At 41.7% G+C, this 25,104-nt stretch overlaps 1 protein-coding gene across 1 annotated transcript; it reads right to left on the bottom strand.

Annotated features, from left to right (window-relative positions):
• Positions 1 to 821: 821 nt before the first annotated feature.
• Positions 822 to 23,794, bottom strand: LOC119732897. The gene is made up of 13 exons (XM_038206486.1): positions 23,681 to 23,794; positions 17,624 to 17,962; positions 12,129 to 12,479; positions 11,530 to 11,841; positions 10,951 to 11,064; positions 7,995 to 8,087; positions 7,624 to 7,716; positions 7,118 to 7,210; positions 6,647 to 6,739; positions 6,234 to 6,323; positions 5,194 to 5,342; positions 4,525 to 4,666; positions 822 to 898 (listed from the first exon to the last, which is right to left on the bottom strand). Exons 1-13 carry the CDS (start codon positions 23,787 to 23,789, stop codon positions 822 to 824), a joined length of 2,055 nt encoding a protein of 684 aa, XP_038062414.1. The 5' UTR covers positions 23,790 to 23,794.
• Positions 23,795 to 25,104: the final 1,310 nt, after the last annotated feature.

The raw sequence follows: 25,104 nt of genomic DNA, 5'->3' as shown, positions 1-25,104 counted from the left end.
TTGACACGAGCCACGAGGATGTTTGTTTCCACTCGGCTGTATAACAGGACAGACACGAAGTTAAGACCCGTGCTACTCGACGCAGATCGCAGGTTCCGCCAATTACGCGGGTGGGAGTGAGCTGCGCATCGCTGGACGTGCGAAGATGCTAATTAAGACGGGAAGAAGCGAGATGCTACACAGCGTATTGGTCGCAGACATCAGCTTAGATGCCATTCTGGGACTGAACTTTTTGCGACAGCATAAATGCCAGCTGATGTGGGACGAAGAGTGATTTGTTGCCGGTAAGCACAGAGTTCCGCTACAACGGACTCCCGAACCAACGGTACGGGAATCCCCACTGTCGGTGCCTACTACCTAACCACTGGGTTCGGTAGATTCCCCTTTGCCGAGGGTCACTCAACCGGCGGTTACTGCAGAACCAGCGCTGGGGCAAGGACAGATAATCAGGTTGGATCAGGTAGTCCTGCCGCCGAAGTTGGCAGTCCAACTGCCGCCGTTGGACACCATGCGACACAAGACAGCAGCTCACCCCGCAACCGCCGTTGCAGGGCCGCCCGAAGACGCCGGGGATGTTTGCGACAAGTCAGCGACGGTGAAAGACGATGAAAGACGATGACAGTCAGCCGGTGGATGGCAAGGCAACGTACATATGCAGGGTCTGCGGTCAGCAGTATGTCTCCTCGTTTACTCGGAGGAGGCATGAAAAAGCGGCGCATGAAGAACGGAGTTACCAGTGGCGGGAATGCCCGATCGAAGCTCTACGGACGGTCGGACTACTTGACCCGGCACATGAGGGCCCAGCATCGGGGACCGACGAGTTAGTCCTCGCCGATTGTTGTGTTTTTGTTTGATTTGACGACCAGAGTGGGGCCTAAATCATCATTAACCATCATTCCTGAAAACATCCCGGAAAAAATTAATATATCATAGACAGTGAACTCTTGTGATTCTTGTTCCAGAAAAAAGTAATGTTAAACCTATGTAAAGTAAATTCTTTTTGATAACTTTTTGAATCTTGTAAACATAACTTGAAAAAAATAAGTTTCTTCGATTCAAAAAGTGTGTTAGTCATGTAAACCCTGTTTAAAAAATAGAAATGAGCGTTTTGTTCATTATATATGGGGGGGGGGGCGTTTTGGAAAATTGTAAATATCAGTTCACGTAACATTTGTTGTAATTGTGCCCCTATTCAGGAAAATATACAAATTCTTGGGAGGGGGCATTGTAACGGACAGTTTATTCGGCACTTTTGTTGTCATTGCTTTCTTGTGCTAGGGCTCCGGCGTAGAGGCTCCGGCGGCGCGCACCCGATCTGGTTTTGGGTCTGGATGGCGCCCAGTCCGGAAATAGGCTCTATAAAAAAATTTCTTCAGTTAGTTTCTTTTGTTGGGGGACGCGGGAAAAGTTTGGCAAGATGCCGGGGTCATTGCAAGTTGTTACAATTGTATACATTTGTTCAGACTGTGTGTTTTTCTATGCTGGGAATCAGCAGTCGTGATACTGGTAGCAGTGTGGCAGGTTGATCACAAAGTTAAAGCCGAGTAAGTGTTGGAAATCCTGTGTGGTTGTCCCCTTTTCCTGCGTTTGGCCGGACTCGGTGGAGAAGAGCCCAAAAAGTTCCCGTTACAGTATTATGGTGCAATATGTACAAGTGTATGTCTACTGTAAATAAAATGAAGCCTTTTCTGCAACGGTGGATTTAGATTTTGTTTTTCCCGAACTAATTGTAAAGGAATTAATGTCCCGTAATGAATAAATGTACATACGTACATTGTGTGTACTTGTAATGTGTGCTGCAGCCTCGACCCCATGCACTGCGTGCATGGAGAATGTACTGCGCGTATCATTTCGAAGATTGCATGCACACCATCCATAGATATAGAATAAAAAGACCGGTTTGTAAGTGTGACGTCACTTCAGTTTAAACCACACCCACTGCACATTTATTAGCATTGTAAAATGGAGTTGGAAATGCACGGGAACCATTGGAACCGGAAGTTTACGCAACTTGATTGTTTAGATTAAGGCCACAAAGCAATCTCAAAAGTTTTTTTTTTTCAATGTAAGATGATGTCTCATAACTGCCAAACTCACTGGTTTGACAGGAATCCTGCTGCTGCACAAGTTTAACGTGTTTTTAGAAGAAATTAAGTATAAGCTTCATGTGGCCTCACTGGGCTCCCATGTATTTTGCACTAAATTTAGTCGGGCACCTTTTGCAGACGGTGTTGTAATCTTGTAATTGTACGTCTGGAAGCCAGACTGAGGAAACGACGGTCGTGTATCTGGAACCTGTAAACGCTTTTAATTATCGCAATGTGTAATTGAACAGACTAATGACCAGCCTGGCAGCATATGCACGATGTCGCTGTATGGTCTGATGTTACCGTTTTCTCTGATTTTTGTCTTGACTATCCAAATTTCCCGAAGAAAGTTTGTGTCGGTGGAGATCGCCAGTGGGTGCAAATTTCTCAAGCCTTATAGCCTTACTGAGGTCACCTCAAGCTCCACTAAAAAGGATATTTTTGAGAGTTTTAAGGGGATCGAAGCGTCATCTGCAACATCAGCTGACATTTGAAGAAAAACAAGTAGGGCGAAAAACACCGCGCCGCAGCACCACTTTTGGGCAAGCTCTATACCTTTAACTGGATACTTTTTTGGCCTTAGGATACTTTTTTTTATGTATTTCGCAAAGAGCTTAGGTTTTCAAAATATTATTTATATTCGTGTTTAGTGTCAACTACTTTTTTTCTACAGTAGAAATGAAAGATGTCAAGATGCGATCAACGTGAAAACACTTGATTCGAAAATCTAAACATACACATGGTCCGCAGCACACAGTCGTGAATTTCAATACGCTCGAGGAAATGCTTTGGGTTTCCCTTTGTCCCCTTAATATAACTCTCTCCCATAGCCCATGCATATAAGTGTATGATCGAGGACCGTTTTCAAAAAAATACCCAACGCTCGAGGACTGAAAGGCTCTTTAGTTCTCCCTTTGTGTGTCTGTCTTCTACCGTAGAGCCATAGATTGTAAACACCTTCAATCGTGGACCCCCTAATGTCCCTCTTTTGTTTGCACTTCAACTTTTTAGAAAAACTTCCTGCATGTTTTGTACACGATCGTCAATCGTGGACCTTCGGGAATTATGGACCCCATTGTCCTCTATTGTTCAATGTTCCCTATTGAATGTTAAAACAAACCTAAACACACAGCCTTATCTTACATATACCTTCTTGTGGACATTCCTTTGTATTCGGGTAGTTGAGAAAAACCGAAGAAAAAAAACTCATTTTACTTGCACTGTGAACACTCTTTTCAACCTAATTTTGTTGTAATCATGATGATTCTCTTGTGTGTTCCTCTTCCTTTTTGCGACGGATGAACCTAACCGAAAATGCCCCTAAGCCTGTTTTTCAAAAAAAGGGGGAAACGTGTGCAAGTCCACAAGGCGTCCTGCATGTGGACCTCTTTTGTTCCCAGGTCCAAAACGAGTATGTAAGGTTAGAGTAAAAATGGCCTTACACATAACACACACTTATGGGGAAGAATTTTATTTCCCTTCTTTTGTTTTCCTTTGTCCTATTGAAATCTCAGAACTCCAGAGCGTTTCCCTTATGGGGTAGATTGACTTCTAACGACCTCCTTATTGGTTCTATTGAGTTTTCTACCCCATGACGAATCCTGTACATGTACAGCTTTGTTTATGTTGTAAATTGAGATATCTTTCATTTAAGTTTGAAAACGGTCCTGTTACTGCGGGTTTACACTTTTTAACGTAACAATGGAAATAACCGCTATTTTCCAAAATTAACACCAAAATTAAACAATCTACACAAAATCTTTTTTTTTTTAAGAAGATTTGTCCAATTTTACGCAGGCTCCCCGCGTCCTAATTATTGGCCCCATCTCTGTGAACTGCAAGTTTGCCCAAAATTCAAGGCATTACTCGCAAGTTTTAATAGACCATTTTGAGTCATGGCACAGTTCGCTTATTAAAATCACGTTTTACAATTTCGACAACGAAAATCACATTTCAAACATCCCCCATGATCAGACGGTACATCGATTATTTCACATTTCTTTGTGCTCAGTTTAGCCATGGTTTAGCTTTACCTTCAATCTGAGTTCTTGTATATAATTGTGCACTTCTTCTTCCGATGGGTATTCCATTTCGTTTATTATCTGTTCCATTTTCTGAACAAGTGCTGGTACATTCTCACCTTGCAAGTTCAAAGACGATTCATTTATAGTGTAAATGTCGTTTGACATGGGAATAACAGCCATTACTTTTCGAGCAGTAGAGGCTGCATTGTCAGCCGATTGTCCGATTGCAGCTGTCGTGTGAATGGTAGTAGTTGTTTTAGCAGCTGCGATACCACCTGCGCTCAATTTATTTAAGATAGTATCAATCTCCTCTAGACGACGTTTAACGTTTGTGTAAGCTTCATGGTCATCAGCTAGTATATTTTTAAACTTTTTCTCTGTTTTCTTAGTGGAACTGTTTTCTTTTATTGTACCTGCTGCTGCAATCCCACCCGCAACTCCTGCAGCAGCACCGGCGGCTGTGAGAGCGAGGGAACCGCCTGCTGTGAAGGGCGCAGCCACGACACTAGCGATTGTCATCACAGTACCAGGCAGCCCGACTGCACCACCGGTAACCTAAATAAGGATAATTTTGTGTCTGTATTAATCTGTGATACCGAAGATGTGTTTCCTCGCTATTCCATAGTAAGAAAACAACGATTCTTGATTTAATTTGGTACCATGCAGAAAACAGACGGAAGAATGTAATTTTGGATTTTTCTTTTTTTAAGACAAACAGTCGAGTGATAGATTGGTATCCATAAATCGTCCAGTATGCACATCAGCAAATCTTGTGTGCGAATGCTTGGGTCTTTTGAGGGAACATTAAAAGGTTATAACATTTGCCCTTGTTCTTTGCGTTGAACGGCGTAATTCGAGCCTGGTCATGAAGGCGCGAATCGAAGATTATTGGCGTATGTTACTTAATTGCCGCTGTTCACAATTACTATTTCACAACCGTTATTTTTTTAGACTGATGTTAAGATAATAAACTGCTTCAATGAAGGGGATTTTCCATCTTTTTTACCCGCGAAATGACGTCATTACGCTGCCCCTATTTGCCCAAAAATGCGGCCAATTGCTTTCCTTAATAGTTTAATTACCTTGGTTTGTTGGGCCTGTCTGTAAACTTTTGTGCAGCTGTCAACAAGTTCACACAGCCTGTTGATCGTATTCTGCCTAGATATCACGTAGTGTAATGCGATTTCTTCTAAAGAACTCATCGCAATATCCAGTTTGTCCTGCAGTCTCTCTGCATGAAATCAATGATCAGAAGATTATGATGCATCTGACAGTCGGGTCAAGATATCAACGCAAACACTGACACTGACAAACTTTCCAACCCAACTACAAAGAACTTGATAGGATCATTTTCCTTGTTGTACATCTCCATATACTCTGTGTATTGTGTAAAATGACCAAAATCTAGGCTGATATGCACGTTAAACGTGCCAGTGATAATATAGGTCTTCCTGGCGAATTCCCAAATTTTTCTAATCAGTTTCATTATCAGCCATTCAATTTCGCGTGAGTTTTGCACGTGGTCAAAGTGGGGTTTCTTTTTCATCTTGGGTTCATTCAATTTCATTTTTAGGCAGGCAAGATTTTGCTCCGAATGTTCGTTTTTATTTTCGGGCATCATATTTTGTTTTGGTGAATTGAAGACTTATGTTGTAGCAGTCTTAAATTAAATCTTCGCAACCTTTTGCCACTTGACGCATTCAAATTAGCGAACATCCATGCGCCTATGACGTATTACCATGCTTTTTGTTTCTTTTTCGTTTTTGGACAATCGCTTTTATCGTTTGGTTGTTTAAATTAGGAAAAAAAATTATCGATATATTTTTTAATTTTCCTCCGAGATTCATATCCCCCCCCGGAAAAAAAATAAATCTTGATGATTGTAAAATTTACAATGTTACAAATTAAATGATATAAGGGAAACAAGATGTAACGAAATAATTGATTGAAAGGGACTAAGACGATTTCTTTTTCACTGTTGATCTTTTTACTTTTTAAGGAGCAAGGGGCATCTTCACGTTGACGATATCTTGACATGCAAGACATCGGGGCATAAAAGTATGTTTGGCAATGGTTGTACCATCGGTAATATTAAGTCGTTGCAGTTAAATGAACGTATTACCCATTTGCAAACGATGTTGCTGTGCCTTGCTCGAAGTTTGTTCTTCTGAAGCATTTGGATTACTTTCCTGGTCGGTCTGTGTGCCCATCACTACAAGGTAAAAATCAATCAATACTATAAGACATCAAATAACAACAACCATATCTAAACTTCAATCTTTCCTAAAAACAAATCTCACGAACCTTCTCACACCCTACCCCCTTTGAAAAGTTATCAATGTTATAGCCTTTCATTCTTCTAAAACGTAGTAAGATACTACTGTTGAAGATGAGACAATATATATATATATACATGTTGAAGAACGTTGTTTAGAATCCATATTTTTTTTTAATGTTTGGCAAAAGCTTGGCCTTTATGCGCGTAACAATTGCCAACAATAATAATAAGTTGTTGCAGTTAAATGAACGTATTACTCATTTGCTGCTGATCTTGTTGCTGTTCCTCGCTTGATGTTTGTTCATCAGGAGCGTTCGAACTAGTCTCCGGCTCGATCTGTATGCCCGTCACTACAAGGTAAAAAATCAATCAACGCTATCAGACATCAAACAGCCGAGCCACCCCTAAAAAAAAACTCGCAAACTTTCTACCACCCATCCCCCACTGAGAAGTTATCACTGTTATAGCCTTTCACTCTTTTAAAGCGTAGTAAGATACTTCTGCTCTTCGTATTATTTTGGGATCCACATCAGAGCCTTTTATTCTTCTAAAACGTAGTAAGATACTTCTGTTCTGATAATTTAAAATGAAGATGAGAATATATATGTGTTGAAGAACGTTGTTTAGAATCCATATTATTTTGTTTATGTATGGCAAAAGCTTGGCCTATATGCGCGTAACAATTGCCAACAATAATATTGAGTCGTTGCAGTTAAATGCACGTGTACCTGTTTGCTGCTGATCTTGCTGCTGTTCCTCGCTCGATGTTTGTTCATCAGGAGCATTCGAAATAGGCTCCGGCTCGATCTGTATGTCCGTCACTACAAGGAAAAAAAGTCAATACTATAAGACATCAAAGAACCGAATCTTTGCTACAAACAGCCCAAAAACAATAATTCGCAAACCTTTTCCCACCCTACCCCCACTAAGAAGTTATCACTGTTATAGCCTTTCACTCTTCTAAAACGTAGTAAGATACTTCTGCTCTGCGTATTTGAAATCAAAATTAGGAAATATATGTATGTGTTGAATAAATCGCTGCAGTAAGGGAATTATACGCCTTTGCTGCTGATGTTTTTCCTAGTTTTCTTTCTTCACTAGTTGAATCATTTCTTTTTAGCGAACGTTGTTTATAATGATATTATTTTCTTGTGTATTGCAAAAATCTAGGCATATTTGCGCGTAACATTTGCCAACAAAAAATTAAGTCGTTGCAGTTGAATCAGCGTATTACTCATTTGCTGCTGATCTTGTTGCTGTCTTTCGCTCGTTGTTTCTTCATCTGGGGTATTCGAACTAGTCTCCGGCTCGGTCTGTATGTCCGTCACTACAAGGTGAAAATCAATCAACGCTATAAGATATCAAATAACCGAACCATGCATCCCTAGAAAAAAAACCCCAAAAAACTCGCAAACCTTCTCCCACCCAACCCCCACTGAGAAGTTATCACTGTTATAGCTTTTCACTCTTCTAAAACGTAGTAAGATACTTCTGCTCTCCGTATTATTTTGGAATTCATATTTAATTTTTTTTATATAGGGCCTATATGCTCGTAAACAATTGCCAACAATACCATTAAGTTGTTGCAGTTACATGAACGTATACCCGTTTGCTGCTGATCTTGTTGCTGTTCCTCGTTCGTTGTTTGTTCATCTGGAGCATTCGAAATAAGCACCGGCTCCATCTGTATGCCCGTCACTACAAGGTCAAAATCAATCAAAGTGAGTATAAGACATCAAACAACCGACCATCCCTAAAAAAACAAGAACTCATAAACCTTCCCCCACCCCCTTAACCCTAAAAGGGCCGGGGGGCGGAATCCGCCCCCCCCCCCTCAACATTTTCCGTGATAGCCTGTTATGACTTTTAGCCTCGAGCTTTGCGCATCTTTTGATACCAAAAACATAAAAATCGGACCAAGGGTTGCCGCGTAGCGAAAAATTTTCCGGCGCTACGCGCCGTGAAAACTGAATTTTCGCATATACGTCGTGTACACAGAGCAGAATTGCCATTCGTACATATGAATAATTAATTAGCCATAATTCCAAAACCCTTTGACCTATAGTCATGAAATTTCTTGGGTATGTCAAGGAAGAGTTGCTCTATGCACGTATCGAGTTTCAAAATTTATCGTCACTCGATGGCCGAGATCTTAGGGGGGGGCCGAATCCGCCCCCCCCCCCGGCTGAGAGATGGCCCCTTTAGGGTTAACGTTATCCAGTGGGGGCGGATTTTAATCTTAAATTTGTTTTATTACCCGTAACTATTTCCATAAATGGTATAGAGAGGTCTGACACGAACGCGAAATAAAAAAAAACCGAGCCGAAAAAACACATTTCACTAAAGCTTTTGATCCCCTTCCCGCCCCGACACCAAATGCTGAAAAGCCCTTCTTTTGATTTTAATTTTGCCCCCCCCCCCCACACACACACACATCAAAAGCTGGATACGCCGCTGCCCCTCTGAGAATGTATCATTCTTACAAGCCTTTCACTTTTCTAAAACGTAGTTGGATACTTCTTTTCTGCGCATTTTAAGTTAATTAAAATGAGGAAATCTATATACATGTAAAGGTATTTAATAAATCGCTGCAGTAAGTGAACTTTTTACCGCCTTTGCTGCTGATTTTGTTCCTCGTTTTCTCGCTTTGCTTGTTGACTTCTTTTTTCTTAGCGGAATGTTGTTTGGAATCCAGATTGTTTATTGTTGCTATCGGCTTAAGATTAAATGAAGTTTACATTTGTGTTTTTTCCTGCAAGTCATGCGGGATGACATCCCATTTTCCTGTCTTTTCTTCCATAAAAAACATATTCATGTTAAATGTTGTCCGTTTTAATTCATACGGCTCCAGCTGACAAAGGCCCGACGTTTTTCGTTTAGTCTTGGTCTATTAGCTTGAGAACAGAATCTGCTCGAATGAGGGCGCTTCAACGATGCAAATCTAGAGTAATTGACGTGAATTTACACGTTGCTACACGTCGAAACTTGCACTTTACAATCTGTAATAATCGTTTTATTTAGATTGAAGTGCACCTACCACACAACCCTGTGTTTATGATCCAGCGTTGCTATAGCGCCCCCTTTTGCTCGAAAAATGACCTATTATACTCACTTGTCACAGGCACAGGTGAATATATATTTTTTCGACGTCTTTTCCGAAGCACAAAGATCCTGACAACACAGACCCCGACAACAATCAACGCGATGCAACAACACACAGAGATGATAATATAGAAGGTACTGGATCGTCCCTCAACAGCTGCAGGCTGAGGCTCTAGATATAATCGATACAATGAGTTGTTTTAATTCAATTCAATTTATTTTAATTCAATTCAATTGTAGACATGTTTTGAACTCTCCAGTAAATCAATTCAAAGTGGGATAATAAAGCCTAATACAGTGATATTTAAGCAAAGAAAAACGAAAAACGAAAAGAAAGTACCACCAGTAACAAAATAATACTTTGAAACCTATTAATTGAATTATAGTCAATAGATAGAGAAATTAAAGAGTAGTTAGAGTAATGTTAGAGAGTACAAGGCCGTTCACATATAAAGCCAAGGCTTGTAGGTGGTACAGCTTGGACAAACTAAACAACGCAATCACAAGAACCAAAAAACCGTTGTAATGTCACATTAGGAACCAAGCTGATGCAAATTGAAAAACAAAACAAAAACACAGCAATATAACAATAAAAACGAGGGGAAAAACTAAAAAACGCATATTGTAAGAAAAACAATTAAATAGTAAAAGAGGGGAGGCTATGCTACATTAATCTCCGTTTAAGCGTTTGACATGGATTTTCAGGGTCAATAGTTGAGCTTGTTGAAGGGATACTGAAAGTGTTATTTGGTTATGTTTGAATAATGAACTTGTGGAATATGAACTATTTTTACCAAAATCCTTTTGAGAAATTAAACTGATAAAAAAAAACCAGACTGTGCACTATGGCGTGATGTTCCAGCGAATGGTTACTTAAACAATAACCGGGTCACAAAAACCAATGAAAATGTAATTTTGACCAGAAAAAGTGTCATTTGTGACCTGGAAAAGAGTAAAGCATTTAAATTCAGATTGTGGGTCAATGTAACCCAGCAGGTTCTTGTAGTGTATTGGAATGGGGAACATATTTTGCCCCTCCCTTTCATATTTTTGTCTAACACATGGAAATAAACAGGTTTGGCAAAATACAGAAATAAGACCTATATCAGTTGTTTGCTCTAAATTTACCACGAGATGCAATATATCAAAGTGATCAAAATGGTATTTTAAAGCTTTGTTTTTTTTTTACTTTTTATCATTCAAACGATGTAAAAAAAAATAAAAAAACTGTTTAAAACTGATGAGAGTAAGGAGAAATCACTCAACTTCATGCTAATCAGCCACGTAAAGACGAGGATTCATATTACTTTGACTGTTGTGTACTCCGGCTTGTATGAAAAAAAGCGATAGGGAATTTATTTTGAACAAAACATTCCGAAAATTCCCAATAATTTGCGAGGGTGCAGCAATAAGTCAAGGAATCGAGGCAAGTTGGTATACCCGAAAGTTTAATGCTCACCTTTGATTAGTACATCCACATAGGATCTCATTAGCAATTTGTTCTCAGGGAAGACGTGACACCAGTACCTGACGTCATCTACTGGAAAGCACGTGTGTAGAAGAAGTGCGCCCTCTTTAGAAATGGAGAAACAGTTTATGTTTCCAAGATCAAACCTCGTTTTGGAGCTACCTGGTAGGTTTAGCCTCCCGATCACGGTCGTGGTCGTAAGATTGTCAGGATTGGCAAAAGACCAGAACACAGTTGCAGGACTTCCGATCTTATACTTCAAAAAAGCTTGACAAGGAAGTGTGTAACTTGTCCCAGTTTCGAAGTCGATTCTCGAGCTTCCAACAATCGTTCCTCCGTCCAATGGGAATTTCGCATCTGAATAATTCCAGTGTTGAAGAAAGAAAAATGTAAAATCTGTGGTTTAATGAAAGAACCTATAACAAATACCTGTATGACGAGCCACCTTGATGACAAAAAAAAAACATTTTACCAACGATTACTGAATGTTTTGAGAGTTAGTCAAACATTTATCAGTTAAATTCGAAAATGTTGATGGATTATTCAAATTAAAAAGGCAAAATGATGTACCTATTACTCTAACATCAATATCATCCTCACTGATTCCTCCGCCTGTATCACATCTGTATCTTCCAGCATCTTCGTAATCAACTGATTTGATGATCAGGCCAAAATCGCTGGCGGGTTCGTATTCCGATTCAGCTTCGACGTCGTTGCTAGACAGTAGAAGGTGTTGACCTGCCCTGTCGATCTTGAACCACTGTACCTCACAGGTTGTGACATCGGGGGTCCAGCTCGAGCATGGAAGTGTCTGCTCTTCACCCTCAAGAAGGTAGAACGATGTAAAAGATGCCTTGAGGGCGTGATTGGGTGGCTCTTGATCTACATTTAAAAGAAAGTAATCAGAAAAATAATGCACTCATTTCTGTCAGAGCAACCTATCTTCCTGAATATGGAAACAAGTGTGATAAAAACGTGCTCCGCCATCATTGGAAGACAATAACATAGGTGCGCAACTGAAACTAGGAACTAGACTATTAGCTCTTGTTGTTTGACACTGACTGATAGTTAAATATGCATTTATTTATTTAAACGTGTGAACAACACAATTTTTCAAAAGCACCATTATTTTGGCAATTGCTTTTAGGCACTGAATCAATTTGCACTACCTGATATCTGGACATCGATGTCGCAATTTCTGAGATTACCATCTGATTGGAACACGTGACACCAGAATCTCTGTGTGTCTTGTACATCATGGAGGGAGTTAACTAGAAGGGAAACGTCGCTGCCAATGCTGTAATCGGCACCGTGTTCAACCCTCAGGGTAGTGCCATCAGAGAAACGTGCACCAATGATCCGTGTATCTGCAGTGACGCCTTCTCCCGTTGACCAATACACTACGGAGATCGGCGCGTCTGGTGTCTGAGACGCGCACTCACACGGGAGCGTCTGTCTGCGTCCTCGATGGAAGCTTGCTGTGGAAGATGTCTGACTACTGCCTCCTGGAAAGGTATCGCCTGTATTTTTGAAGTTGAAAATTGTATAATCTGGTTGTATCCTCGATGGTAATATTTTGATTTTTGACGGGCGCCAAGACGCCATATTGGCAAAATCCAATAAGGCCGCTAACCGGGTCATAGGTCAACTAAACTAAATGAGCTAGAATCATAAATAATACCACTTTTCAGGTATTTTCGGGTTCAAGCAATCTGAATCTGATGTTATTTTACCGATTTAATGCAAGAGAGACGCCCAAGGGACCGCCATATCGGCAAAATCCAAAATGGCCGCCACATATTTCACAGATAAATAAACAACGAGCTAAATTCTTAAATAATACCACCTTTAATGGGTTTTGGGGATCACAGAATCTGAATCTGACGTCATTTTAATGATTCGAGGCAAGACAGATGCCCTAGGGGCCGCCATATTGGGAAAAACAATATGGCCGCCACCGTATGGCCGCCACGTTGAAATATCTGATTCTGATGTTACTTTAATGATTTGAGGTCAAGTTTACCACTCGAGATCATTTGCGTTAAACCTGGTATTTCTGGTGCGTCATTCCATACACAAAAACTCTTTCTTATTAGCTCTACATGTCGGAAAGTTTGACATCTCTTCACATACCACAGAAAAAATCCTAAATTGGAGCGAGAAAATTGTCCTAAGTTATTGTCAGGATGTACAGGCGCGTGTGGTGTGTGCCCGCCATGCTGAGGATGGGTGGTGCTATCAACCTAAGGTCGTTTTATTGTCTTCACCGACTAAGATGTTGATTACAGATAACCAAGGCTAAGGGCAACCTCTCATTTGGTGAGTTCTAGTGATATGCCCAAACCGTAATTATCCATTTCTCGCATGAATCCCTGCAGTGAGGCGGGCTCATCAAGCTTGACCTCTCCGACACATCAACTCCAAAGCTACCTGACTCTTACTTGATCCAGCCTCCCCCAAATTAAATTCACGTCTTTGCACCCTGACTTAACAAGCAAAGTTAGGCCATCCCTTGATGTGTAAGTTGACAAGGTGAAGAAAGGATGAGGCTTGGATGGCACATGTACCAGCTTACTGAAGCAACGCAGGCCTGCAGATGGTGACATATCATCGCCTGATTGGGATACTATTAACTCAGTGCTAGCAAACGAGTCAGCGAAGCCCCTTGCCGAAATGTTCAAGCACGTGATGGAACTGACGATGCAGGGCACTAAATTCCTCAATAGACCGATCCAGTAAGCTCAACCGACAGTGCGCACGTGGGCAAATTAACATGTGCTCCTCTCCACAGCCACGCTGCATGTTCCTTCCGCGCGCATCATACGCACGTGCACGCATGTCGGACTTTAGTGCACGCACGTCGGACATAAATCACGGCTGTGATTGGTCAGAACATCATGGGGCGGTGCTTACTGGATCGGTCCATCCAGGCCAGACCGGCGTGTTGGGATCAGTCACTGTATGATATCATCAGGCTGCTCTCAAAAGTCAATACCACCGATTTTGTTTTAGGAGAAGACAAGTTTGTACCTATGATGGGCGTGCAGCGTGCTGCACATTGAAAACATTCATCAATTTGATAGGGAGGCACCTGCCTCACTCTGGGCATGGAGGATGGGAGGGCCACTGTCCTTTCTAAGGCTGAGGTCCTGACATTCGCTCACAGTCTGAACTAAATGAGCATCACATCAGCCACACGAAGTACGCCCATTAAGCCTCATTCACGTCACTTTACCTGGTCAAGCAGACCGCTTACTCAGAGCTTTGTAAGAATGAGTGTTGTGTATGAACTTGCTTTAATCTTGTTTACATGTACCAGTTAAGCTCTCATGAGGGCGCTGTTCATACCCAGTGTAACCTTGCCGCTTCTGACATCCACGTTGGTTTTCGGATTACAATATGAAGTAACACGACAGTTTAAGCTCGTATCTTGTGTCCGTTTATTTCACAAACCTCACATAATTTGGCGACGAGGATGAATCAGATAAACCTCCCTACACCCCCAGCTTTCCTTTAAACGCCTGGGGATCCTGCAATCTCGTTGACCAGTTGGAAAATTAGCTTTGAAACGTACATCACTGCGAGTGCTTTGGACTGCGACAGGGTGACTTTGGCTCGGCGCAGAGCGATACGGATCCACCGTCTCGGCAACGAGGGCCAGCGTGTTTTCAGCCTGTTCGAAGACACAGACACCCACGATAAAGCTGTGAAAGCTTTGGAGAAATACTTCGGCCCAAAGAAGAGCGTCATGATGGAACGGTACACATTTCGCCAACGGGGACAAGGCAACGGTGAGCTAATCAAGCAATTTGTTGTAGATTTGACTGAACTTGCAGCCGCTTGTAACTTTGGGGCATTGCATGAAGACACGATCAGGGATCAGATCATCGAGAAAACTTCCATTCCTCGCGTTAGAGAACGCCTACTCATGGAGGATGACTCACTAACACCGGACAAAGCCACTAAACTGGCTATCCAAATCGAATCAGCACTTACTGATTCCAAAGCCATCAGATCCTCCGCCCGTACTCCACAGCAGACCACTACAGCTACGGCTCAAGTGCAAGGTGTTCGCCCAAAGCGTCAACCACAGCGTCGATCCAAGGCTACAAAACCACCCACTACTGCTCGCGGACCAGACTTCCATTGCTTTAACTGTGGGGACAAATCACAATCAACAAAGAGCTCCAAGTGCCACGCACGCGGGAAAAAGTGCTCCGCATGTGGCAAAATGAACCGTTTTGCCAGCGTCTGCCACTCATCGCAACGCGATAACACTCATATTCGCCATGCGGACAACTCCGACAGTGACGAATCCAGTATGGTTTGCACAGTTAGCGACCCTTCCTACACTGGTTCCGGTAACTTCAAGAACTATGCACTCGTCATCGATGGCAAACCTACACGCCTCCTAATTGATCTCAGGGCAAAGGATTCCATCCTGAGCGAGGCTACATACAAGCAGCATTTCGCACACCATCCGCTACGTCCAGCAACCTCCACCCTTCACGCATACTCCAATTCCAAAATCGTGGGGTCATTTCTGTTCCAGTTCAGTACAAGGACATAACACTGGCTCACTTCTCCTGTCACGTCGCTAAAGACAGAAGTCTTATTGGTGTTGACCTATTTGACAAGCTCGGTTCAAGGTGTTTGATACTACTGGCACTCCCATGTACATGCTGGACATAGACAAGCAGTACCCCACCATTTTCAACGGCGTCGGAGAAATCAAGCATTTCTGCCATCGCCCCCGCGTTGACCCAGCTGTCAAATCACTGGGTATCATAGAGCGCATCAACTCTTCTCCCTGGATCTCGAACTTGGTCATCGCATGGAGGCGCAATGGAGAAATTCGCCTCTTCATTGACCTGAAAGAGGTGAATAAGGCTGTCATTCCAGACAAGTACCCGCTTCCCACCATCAATGAATTGTCCAACGAATTTCACGGCGCCACAGTCTTCTCCAACTCGACATGCGTCGTAGTTACCTGCAAATACCACTCGCCGAGGACAGTAAACAGCTCACAGCATTTGTGACACATGACGGGGTATTCCAATATCGCCGAATGCCCTATGGACTCTCCTCAGCACCAAGTGCATTCCAAAAGGTCGTCACCAGTATGCTAACAGGGATCGATGGAGCAATCAATCTACTTGACGACATTGTTGTCGGAGCATACCAGCTACCTGCTGTGCTGTTTGAACATATGAAGCAACCGTTACTGCAGGCCACCTCGGTCCATCAGGAAATTCCTGACTTCATGGAGTGGGGCTGGCACAAAGATGGTACCAATACATGGCAATCACTATGGACCACACTCTCAATGCGCCATTCTCTTGCACTGCGGCTGCTTCATGCAAGGGAAGGTAGAAATGCAACCGCACTGGGTCTCTTTGCAATGTCCTCTACAAATTATGGAGAAATGTGCATAATTGGACGGTGGTGATGACAAGTGGAGTACTCATTTCTGGCAGGGCATCATAGAGGGCTCGCCAGAACGTATAGGTGGTAATATCATCAATCACTGGTTCATGTGCATATTGTAAATAAACGGCTCCATTCAAACGCACACAGCGGCATATAGCATTTTGTCACTACAGATACCATCTCCAAAGAATTAAATAAAAAAAGTTCAAACAGTCATCTTTATTGAAAAGTCTAATCCTTAATGAAATTTAGGGCAAAATGTGACCTACAATCTTTAATAAAGCAATAGATTCAGATTCTCCAACCCTGAAAAACCCTGTAAAATGGTATTATTAATGCTTCTAGCTCGTTTAGATTTTAACTGTGACTATTACCTCTACAAACTTGGCTGGCAGCCATATTGGATTTTTCCAATATGGCGGCCCCCTGGGGCATCCGTCTCGCATCAAATCATTACAATAACCTCAGATTCAGATTCTTTGACACCGGAAACCCTTCCAAAGTTATATTACTCATGATTCTAGATAGTTTAGTTTTTTAACTGCAGTGTGTGGTGGCCATTTTGGATTTTGCCAATATGGCGGTCCCTTGGGGCATCTGTCTTGCCTCAAATCATTAAAATAACATCAGATTCAGATTGCTCGACCCCGAAAATACCTGGAAAGTGGTATTACTTATGATTCTAGCTCGTTTAGTTTGATTGACCTCTGACCCGGTTGGCGGCCATATTGGATTTTGCCTATATGGCGGCCCCGTTGGGCGCCCGAGTTGGCGCCCGTCAAAAATCAAAATAGTAATGGTATGGACGACATATGTGCCAAATTTGGTGCTTTTGGAAGAATCTGAACTAAACAGCCCCTATAACGCCCTAACATCCCTGACTATAGGGTTTACGGATAATGGATGTGGAGTTGTGTATATCCCCCTTTGATTTTGTGTTAGTTCTTCTTTTTATCATCTTTGGTGTTTAGAGGAAACAACGCATGAAATCAAACTTGGTATGAGTATGAACAATGCGGGAAGGTGTCTAAGATCTTTAGATTTTTTTAAACAAGGCTGACACTTTAAGTTACACACTAAATCACAAGAATTATTCACTTCACAACTGTGATCAACAATAGTAAAGGAAAGTTTTAGGTCCACAGTTCATTTGAATCGAATTAATTCATTTGGATTAGATGGCATGTGATTGACTTGTACAGCACATGTATCTGAACAACAATTACGTTTTTACCTATGACTAGGACGTGTACTTTCTCAACCCTTATATCGGTAGTTTGAGGAATAACCTGGCAAAGGAAACTCCCCTCGTCCCTGTCCTCGACTCCCTTAATGACAAGTCCGTGATTGGACGACATCGAGTACCTCTCGTCGGCAGGCGAGTCTTTGTTGACGCCCTCGCGCAGGTCTCGGCTGATCAGACGCACCTTTGATGGGTCGTCTACGCTGGACCCCTTGTACCAGATAATACCATCTAAGCTCTCCGTGGGGCGGAACGTCAGACAAGGAATTCGGTGCCAAATACTCTTTTGGATGTAGCCAGAGGCGCCAAAGACATCTTCAATACTCGTCCCTGAAAGCCAAAAATCGTTACAAATTCATAACTCGTTTAATTTATGTCAACTTTACATGAAACATTTGAACATAAAGAGCCCATGAAATGTGTTTTCTATGTAAATCTTGAAAATGCACCTTTGTGTTCCATTTAACTGAATTTCAGACTTTATTTAGTCCTTTTTTGGCATTTATACTAATGCGAATTTCCATATTCATGAGCAAAATTGTGATGGCATATCAGGCAGAAACCTCAAAGTTGCAATTGTTTTGTGCCTAAAAAAGTTGCCAGAGTTTTGGATATTTTGCTGTTGAACATTTTCTTTCTTTAGTGATTCGTTGTTGTGTTACATGGCAGTAATCAAATGTGCAAACCTTTCTCATATATGTTATCAATGAGCAGATATGTGGCTTAACATTTGTACACAAAACCCTTAAACTGAACTATGGCGTGTGAAACGTTGCCATATTCAATGTTTTACAATATATATATTGTGACGGAGCACGAAGTGTATGTGATAAATTCAATGCAACCACTGTCTGTATAATGACTGTATTACATCGAGTCACCCACACTTTGCATATTGGCAGATCCTGATCGCTGATTGGTCAGTTGGACTTAGGCACTATTGTATGGCAGAGTGAATTTGTATTGGGGCTATAGGCTACCGGGTGAACTCAGGGGTATAAAAGCAGCTGCACGACAGGGTTTTAGGCAGATGATTCAGAGATGATTCAAGTAATAACTTAATAATTGGAACAAGTAATTGGGATGATGATAAGGATCGATTAAAGGCCTGACCATTGTTTGTGATTCCTGACTCCGATTCCACTCATTCCACTGGCTCGAATTATTGCTAATTAGACTTATAATCATCGAATGTCAGGGCCAAAGTCCCAGGATAGATAAAGGGGCCTGGGAGGATTACAAATCTCAGGGATTACCCCTCCCTACTCCCCTTCCGCAATCCCATTCCACAAACCCCTTTCACCTTCCACCGGCGGTATTCCACCGAGGATTCCATCGGCGATATTCCACTGAGGATAACTTGAGCTGTGGTCCACCACTGCGGGGACTGGACACCATCGAGGCGGCACGCTACCTATCAAACCAGCCTGACGAAGGAGAGCTGGCACGACAACGTCACACTATGTTGGATGTTCAATATGTGTGTGTTATCTTTTACCTTTATGTGCGATGTTCAATATAAGTGTGCGATGGTTTACAATATATGTGCGATGTTCAATATATGTGTGCGATGTTTTACATTGATGTGCGATTTTCAAAATATTGCTATGTTTGACGATTTATATGCGATGTTTTCAATATTATGTTCGATGTTTTACATTAAATGTGCGATGTTTTCCGATACAATTGTGTGATGTTTTCCGATACAAACATATTATTTGCGAAATTCTCAAATATTTGAGCGATGTTTTACAAATATATGTTTGATATCTCTTGCAATATGCATTTGATGTTTCACTTTACATTTGATGTTTCGTTAAGAGAAACAGTCTGGTTACTAAACCGCGAAAGTCTGACTTGTTTGCCTAAAGTCAATGTATGAAACGTCAGGGGATCGCGTAAGTGATCAGAGCCAGAACTAAACGGTAAAAAAACGGAATTGTGGGTAAGCATGCGCAATGCATTCATCATTGTTTGGGCAGTATCCCCAGCTGTGCTTGTACTTCGCTCGTACCCCCCGCCCTGCAAACAGGACGCTGGGATACTCTGATGAGCTTCACAGAATCTCGTGAAGGAAGTTGCCTATGACCTGTGTATAAAGCATTCTGACTGCAGTTGTTCAAGACCGCAGTTAGATAATGTGCGCAAATGCTATCTGAAAACTTCCTATAGAAATACCGGATGTGATTTCTGTTTCGTTGCGGACCATGTGGACAACATTTTGAGCATCGCATAATGCATTCCGACCGTTCGTGATTCGAAACGGAGCCTGAGCAAGTGATGGGAATTGTAAATTTACAACACAGATAAGTTTTACAGAATTTCCTACATTATTACGCTTTTCAACGAGAAAAAACATCTCTAAACTGGAATAAAACAGTAATGAATCAGTCTTAACGGCCGTTTCAAACCTTGCAGAATCATGACCTTGATGACGCGCAGGTCACTGGTCACGCAAAATCCAACCAATCAGAGCGTGAATTCATCAGAGTATCCCAGCGTCCTGTTTGCAGGGCGGGGGTACGAGCGAATGCTTGTACTACCATGTGCATCATTCATGCCACTTCGTCTTCATGAGGAGTGCATGACACGTGGGAAGCTCCAAGGCACTAGTGTTCACCTGTCCCGTTTAATGATCCAGTTACATGATAAGTTGTTTACACAAGCTAATTGGCGACAAATAGAGTTACGTAATTCATTGGCTTATGTGGTACACGATGGAAGTTGCGTGACATTTTTGCCGAAGATATTTTCTTTTTAAAACTTGATATTCAGTGCAAGTAGTGAAGTAAACCAATTTAGACTTATTCTCAAGTTGCACCCTTTGTTAAAGTACAAATTGTCGTATCCGATCGAAAAATTTCACCATGATGATTGCTTCATCCTAGAGCAAGGGGCTCTGATGTGCTTATCGGCAAAATGGGTGCGTTTTGAGCGAGCACTGTGTTCGGGTACAAACCCAGGTCCGTTTGCTATTTTTGCAAACTTTTTCAGTCAAAACCAATAACTGAACCCGATATCGGCCGCGGCTGCCTCATCAGACCTCGGCGGTGTGCAGGGCGCGACGAACGGCACGTTCGCTCCCACCAGCGGACCGCGCCTGCCCGCACCGTCCGGACACTCTCCGGGCCCTCGGCCTCAGAACGTGGCCCTTCCCGACCCGACTGCACTGTGGATTTGAAGGAATTGCAAAAAGTCTCCGTTTTTAAATTAAATTAAATGGGCTGGGCTTGCCAGTGTGTCGATTTTCTCCGGGCAGATTCTATTTCATTAATTTCATTAAAGGCGCTTATACATTCTTTATTAAAATTCCCCCTTTCGTAAGATGATTTAACAACAATTAAAATTTCTGTCATTAACAACGGACCAAATTCATTCCAAAGCAAGAAATCTATCCGCGATGAAAAATGGGTGTTCAAGTGCCTGGATGTATGCTCGATGTAAAATGGGTTGGGCTGAGACTGTTTTGATACCTAATTATTCGCAACTCGGGGCGCGTAATAATCGAAGTTTAGAGGTCCTTTCTCTATGCTTAACCCATCTATCGATTTAGTGAAGTTTTGCAGACGTTGGCCCATTGTGTTTCTTTTCTTTGTCGGCCGTATAAAGATCTCAACCCCTCTCGGCGCAACCGTAATCCTCCCGGCTCGAATTTACAACACTTTGACACTTTGACTTCGACATTTTGACATTTTGCCCTTTTGTAATAAAAATGACCGAGAGTGTAACTTGAGAAGAAGTCTATATATGTATACTGCACTCCTTGCAAGAAATATTCGTCCGTAAAGTTTTAAAAAGAAAACATCTTTTGCCAAAAATATCCTCAGTCTCCATAGAGCAAGGAAGCCCTCGCGAGTGCTACTTATTACAGCCAACAAATTCTGTAACTCTGCTTATCTTGTTTAACCAACACTCGGTGGGCTGTTCATTGGAAAATTACGATGAAACTGCACCCGGTACTGCGCCGATTGGCTTTTATAGCGCCATGCTAGCACTAATGTGTAAATAAATGCTGGTTTTGGAATCGTCATGGCACGTGGGCATATGGATGATGTACATGTACATGTACATGACCATGTTCATACCATTTACAAATTACAAACACGTGCAGCTGGCGGTACTGCCCAAACAATGACGACTGCTTTCCGCATGCTCCGAGATAATCCACAATTCCGGTTTTTACCGTTTAGGTCTGACTCTAATCACTTACGCGATCCCTGGACGTCTCATACACTGACTTTAGGCAAAATAGTCAGAATTTTGTGGTAACCAGACTGCGACTCTTAACGAAACATCGAATGTAAAGTAGAACATCAAATGCATATTGCAAAAGATGGAATACATATACGATAAAATCTTAAATACAGAAATAATTAAACATCAATATAATGCTCAAAATATCAAACATATATTTTTAAAACATCTCTCACATATTTGAGAATATCGCAAATATATTGTAAAACATCACACATAATTATTTCGAAAACCTTGCCATTTAATGTAAAACATCGCATACATACTTGAAAATATCACACATATATTGTAAAACATCGCACTTATATTGAAAATCGCACATCAATGTAAAACATCGCACATATATATTGAAAATCACACACAATATTGTAAAACATCGCACACTTACATTGAACATCGCACACTTTATACTGAACATCACATATAAATGTAAAAGATAACACACGTTGAACATCGAACATATATATTGTAAAACATTGAATTTTGCAACGTTTGACACGCCATATTGAACAGTCTGTCCCTACATTACGGCAACAGCGCCCCAGAGTTGTAACCAAGTCATTTTTCTCCCAATCAAGTCAAATCTCGAGTCAAAAAATAGCGACTCGAGTCCGACTCGAGTACGTCCGAGTCAGCGACTCAAGTCAACAACACTGCAGCGCGCCCAGTTGTCCAAAAAAGCAAAGCAAAATTTAAATGTTTAAAGAAGTGCACTTTTGAATAAGATAAACCAACAAGATATGTCAAATAATGTTCATACATTTAAGAAAGAGTAGAGAGTATCACAAAACGTGTTTTTTTCTTCAGAAAAAAAATCATTTCATTGACACTTTATTATGTACCGGTATATCAAAATTATTTTGCCACAATCTGTGCCTATGAAGCTGTGTGACTGCATTTTCAACACTCAAAAATTGATATAATTTGAAAAAAAATCTAATAATGAAACTAATTTTGTTTTAAAAATGATAAAAAATAGAGCACGAGCAGTGTAATTATGTGTACAGTACAATGCTAAGATTACAGAGGTCCGAAAGAACCTTTATTATTTTGCTTTACCCGACCATTGAAATTTCCAAAAGCTGAAACCAGCGAAGATATGGTGATCAGTTTAACATTGACACGTACACCCCCAAAACATCAATTCTGGTTGATAGGTAATGTTCAAGTACCAGTATAGACTTAAATTCCAGTTGTTCGCTCGCCGCCGCGCACAGTGCATGCGTAGACAGATCTAGCGATAGACTTACTATACCGAATTGTCCTCAGTGACTTATATTCAAGGTTCAATTCACTCTGTTTACATTACACAATTATGTAGGTGCACGTATTTCACCATATTGAGTACTTGAGTTTGAACTTGCTGCAGACTTTGTACCTGATGCATAATACAACACAGCCACGTTGTGCATGGTGGAAATTCCCGTCTGCGCGCATGTATGCATCATGAAAGCGGGATTCAAAGAAAAATATTTACTTTGGCAAATTCTATAAATAGCAAAGCGAAGTTGTTTTGCAAAACTCATGGAATGATAATTTTGCAAAAAGCCAAATCATGTGCCTGATTGTTTCCAATAATTGTTAACATTAAAGTAAAAAATGATGAACCTTTGCCATTTGAAATTTTAAACAAGCAAAAGTCCCTGAAAACTCAAACAAACAACCCCCCCCCCAAAAAAAAACCCCTTTGTCTGGGTTTTTAGGGAGCATTATGTTAACTACTGTCCTCTCCCACACAATGTCCTGCAGTAAAATATCAATGAATTTTTGATCAAAATTGTTACATTTTCTCACCATTTTCGACGGGACACACGTTGTATTTTGCAGCACAAAACCCCAGCTTTGAGGAACCCAGCAGCCCTACCAACACCAGGGAACAGATCCCGAGTAGGCCTACTGACATGATGAAATTCCGTTACCTATTGATGGACATTAACGAAATTAGTGTTCTTACAGCAGACCAATCTATCAGAAATTAATGCATACCGTTATTATCAATACTTGGCATCATCGTTCTTTAATAAGCCAAAATTGATAAAGTACAAACTTCAAAGCTAAAAGTGAGCCCTCCCTTCGTATTTTTTTTCAAGAACTCGTTCTTATAGACAGTGGCGTAGCCAGGAATTTTTCAGTGTGTGTGGGCGGGGGGGGGGGGGGGGGGGGGCTGGAACATTTCATGGGGGGGGGGGCGTCATGTAGATCAATGATAATTTTTTTAGAAACTCAAAATCTCAGTGGGGGGGGGGGGGCGACCGGGGGGCGACAAGGATTCATGGGGGGGGGGGTCGCCCCCAGGCCCCCCCCCCCCCTTGGCTACGCCACTGCTTATAGACAATAGCTATATACGAATTCAACCCCTGCCTAAAAAACATGATATTATGGATTGATGGTAGGAGTGAGTACAGCTGTAAGGCCTATATAGACTGTGGCGGCTCCAATCGATATATAACATTCTAGAAACCAACCCTACCTGATGTTCCTTGGACAAGAAATAAACACTGTGTTGTTAACATTTTAAAAGTACATACTCACCTATGCCAGCAAAACGAGTAAAAATGTTACGATAGTACCGGTTTCAAAACGTCTGAAGCTCAAAATGTCAAATACTTGTTTGCAAAAAGCATACGCGTACCCGTTTTAGAAACTTGGAAAAACCCCGGATGCTATTTTCTGCATCAGTTGTCAGAACGGGCATTCCTCGCAGGTGTGATGTTTAAACATGCGGGAAGCTCGAATTACTTGCGTATAGAAGGCGCCTGCTAATTGCATAGATATCAGAAGAATATTAAAAAGGAAGAGCACCGTGCATACAAGGGAGGATCGGGGGGGGGGCCAAAGGGGGCCATAGGCCCCCCCCCCCAAAAAAAAAAATGATGATGAACGTACTATTTCTATATCCTCATTACCCCCAACAAATTCGCGGAAGTTTAACCGGTTAACTTAAACAGCGCCCTCATTTGACATTACGGGCAAAGTAAATAAATTATTTCTAATCACTACAGTATCATATTCAATTCGGTCGATAGTCTGGTTCCCTGACCCAACTGTCCTTCGAACCAGCAGCGTTTTCAGCTTTTGATGTTTGTGTGTGTGTGTGTGGGGGGGGGGGGGGGGACCGCACATCCGCGCCGGACACCTGGCCTCCGTAAAATAACAAGGCGGGGGGCGCTGGTATTCCATACATTACACGGACTCCGTTTAATGAATGCAAACGCAAA

The sequence above is a fragment of the Patiria miniata genome, unplaced genomic scaffold (genome assembly GCF_015706575.1).
Source record: "Patiria miniata isolate m_02_andy unplaced genomic scaffold, ASM1570657v1 HiC_scaffold_1, whole genome shotgun sequence".
NCBI lineage: Eukaryota > Metazoa > Echinodermata > Asteroidea > Valvatida > Asterinidae > Patiria > Patiria miniata.
Note: the sequence above shows the minus strand (reverse complement) of the source record. Positions and strands in the feature narration are given on the sequence as shown.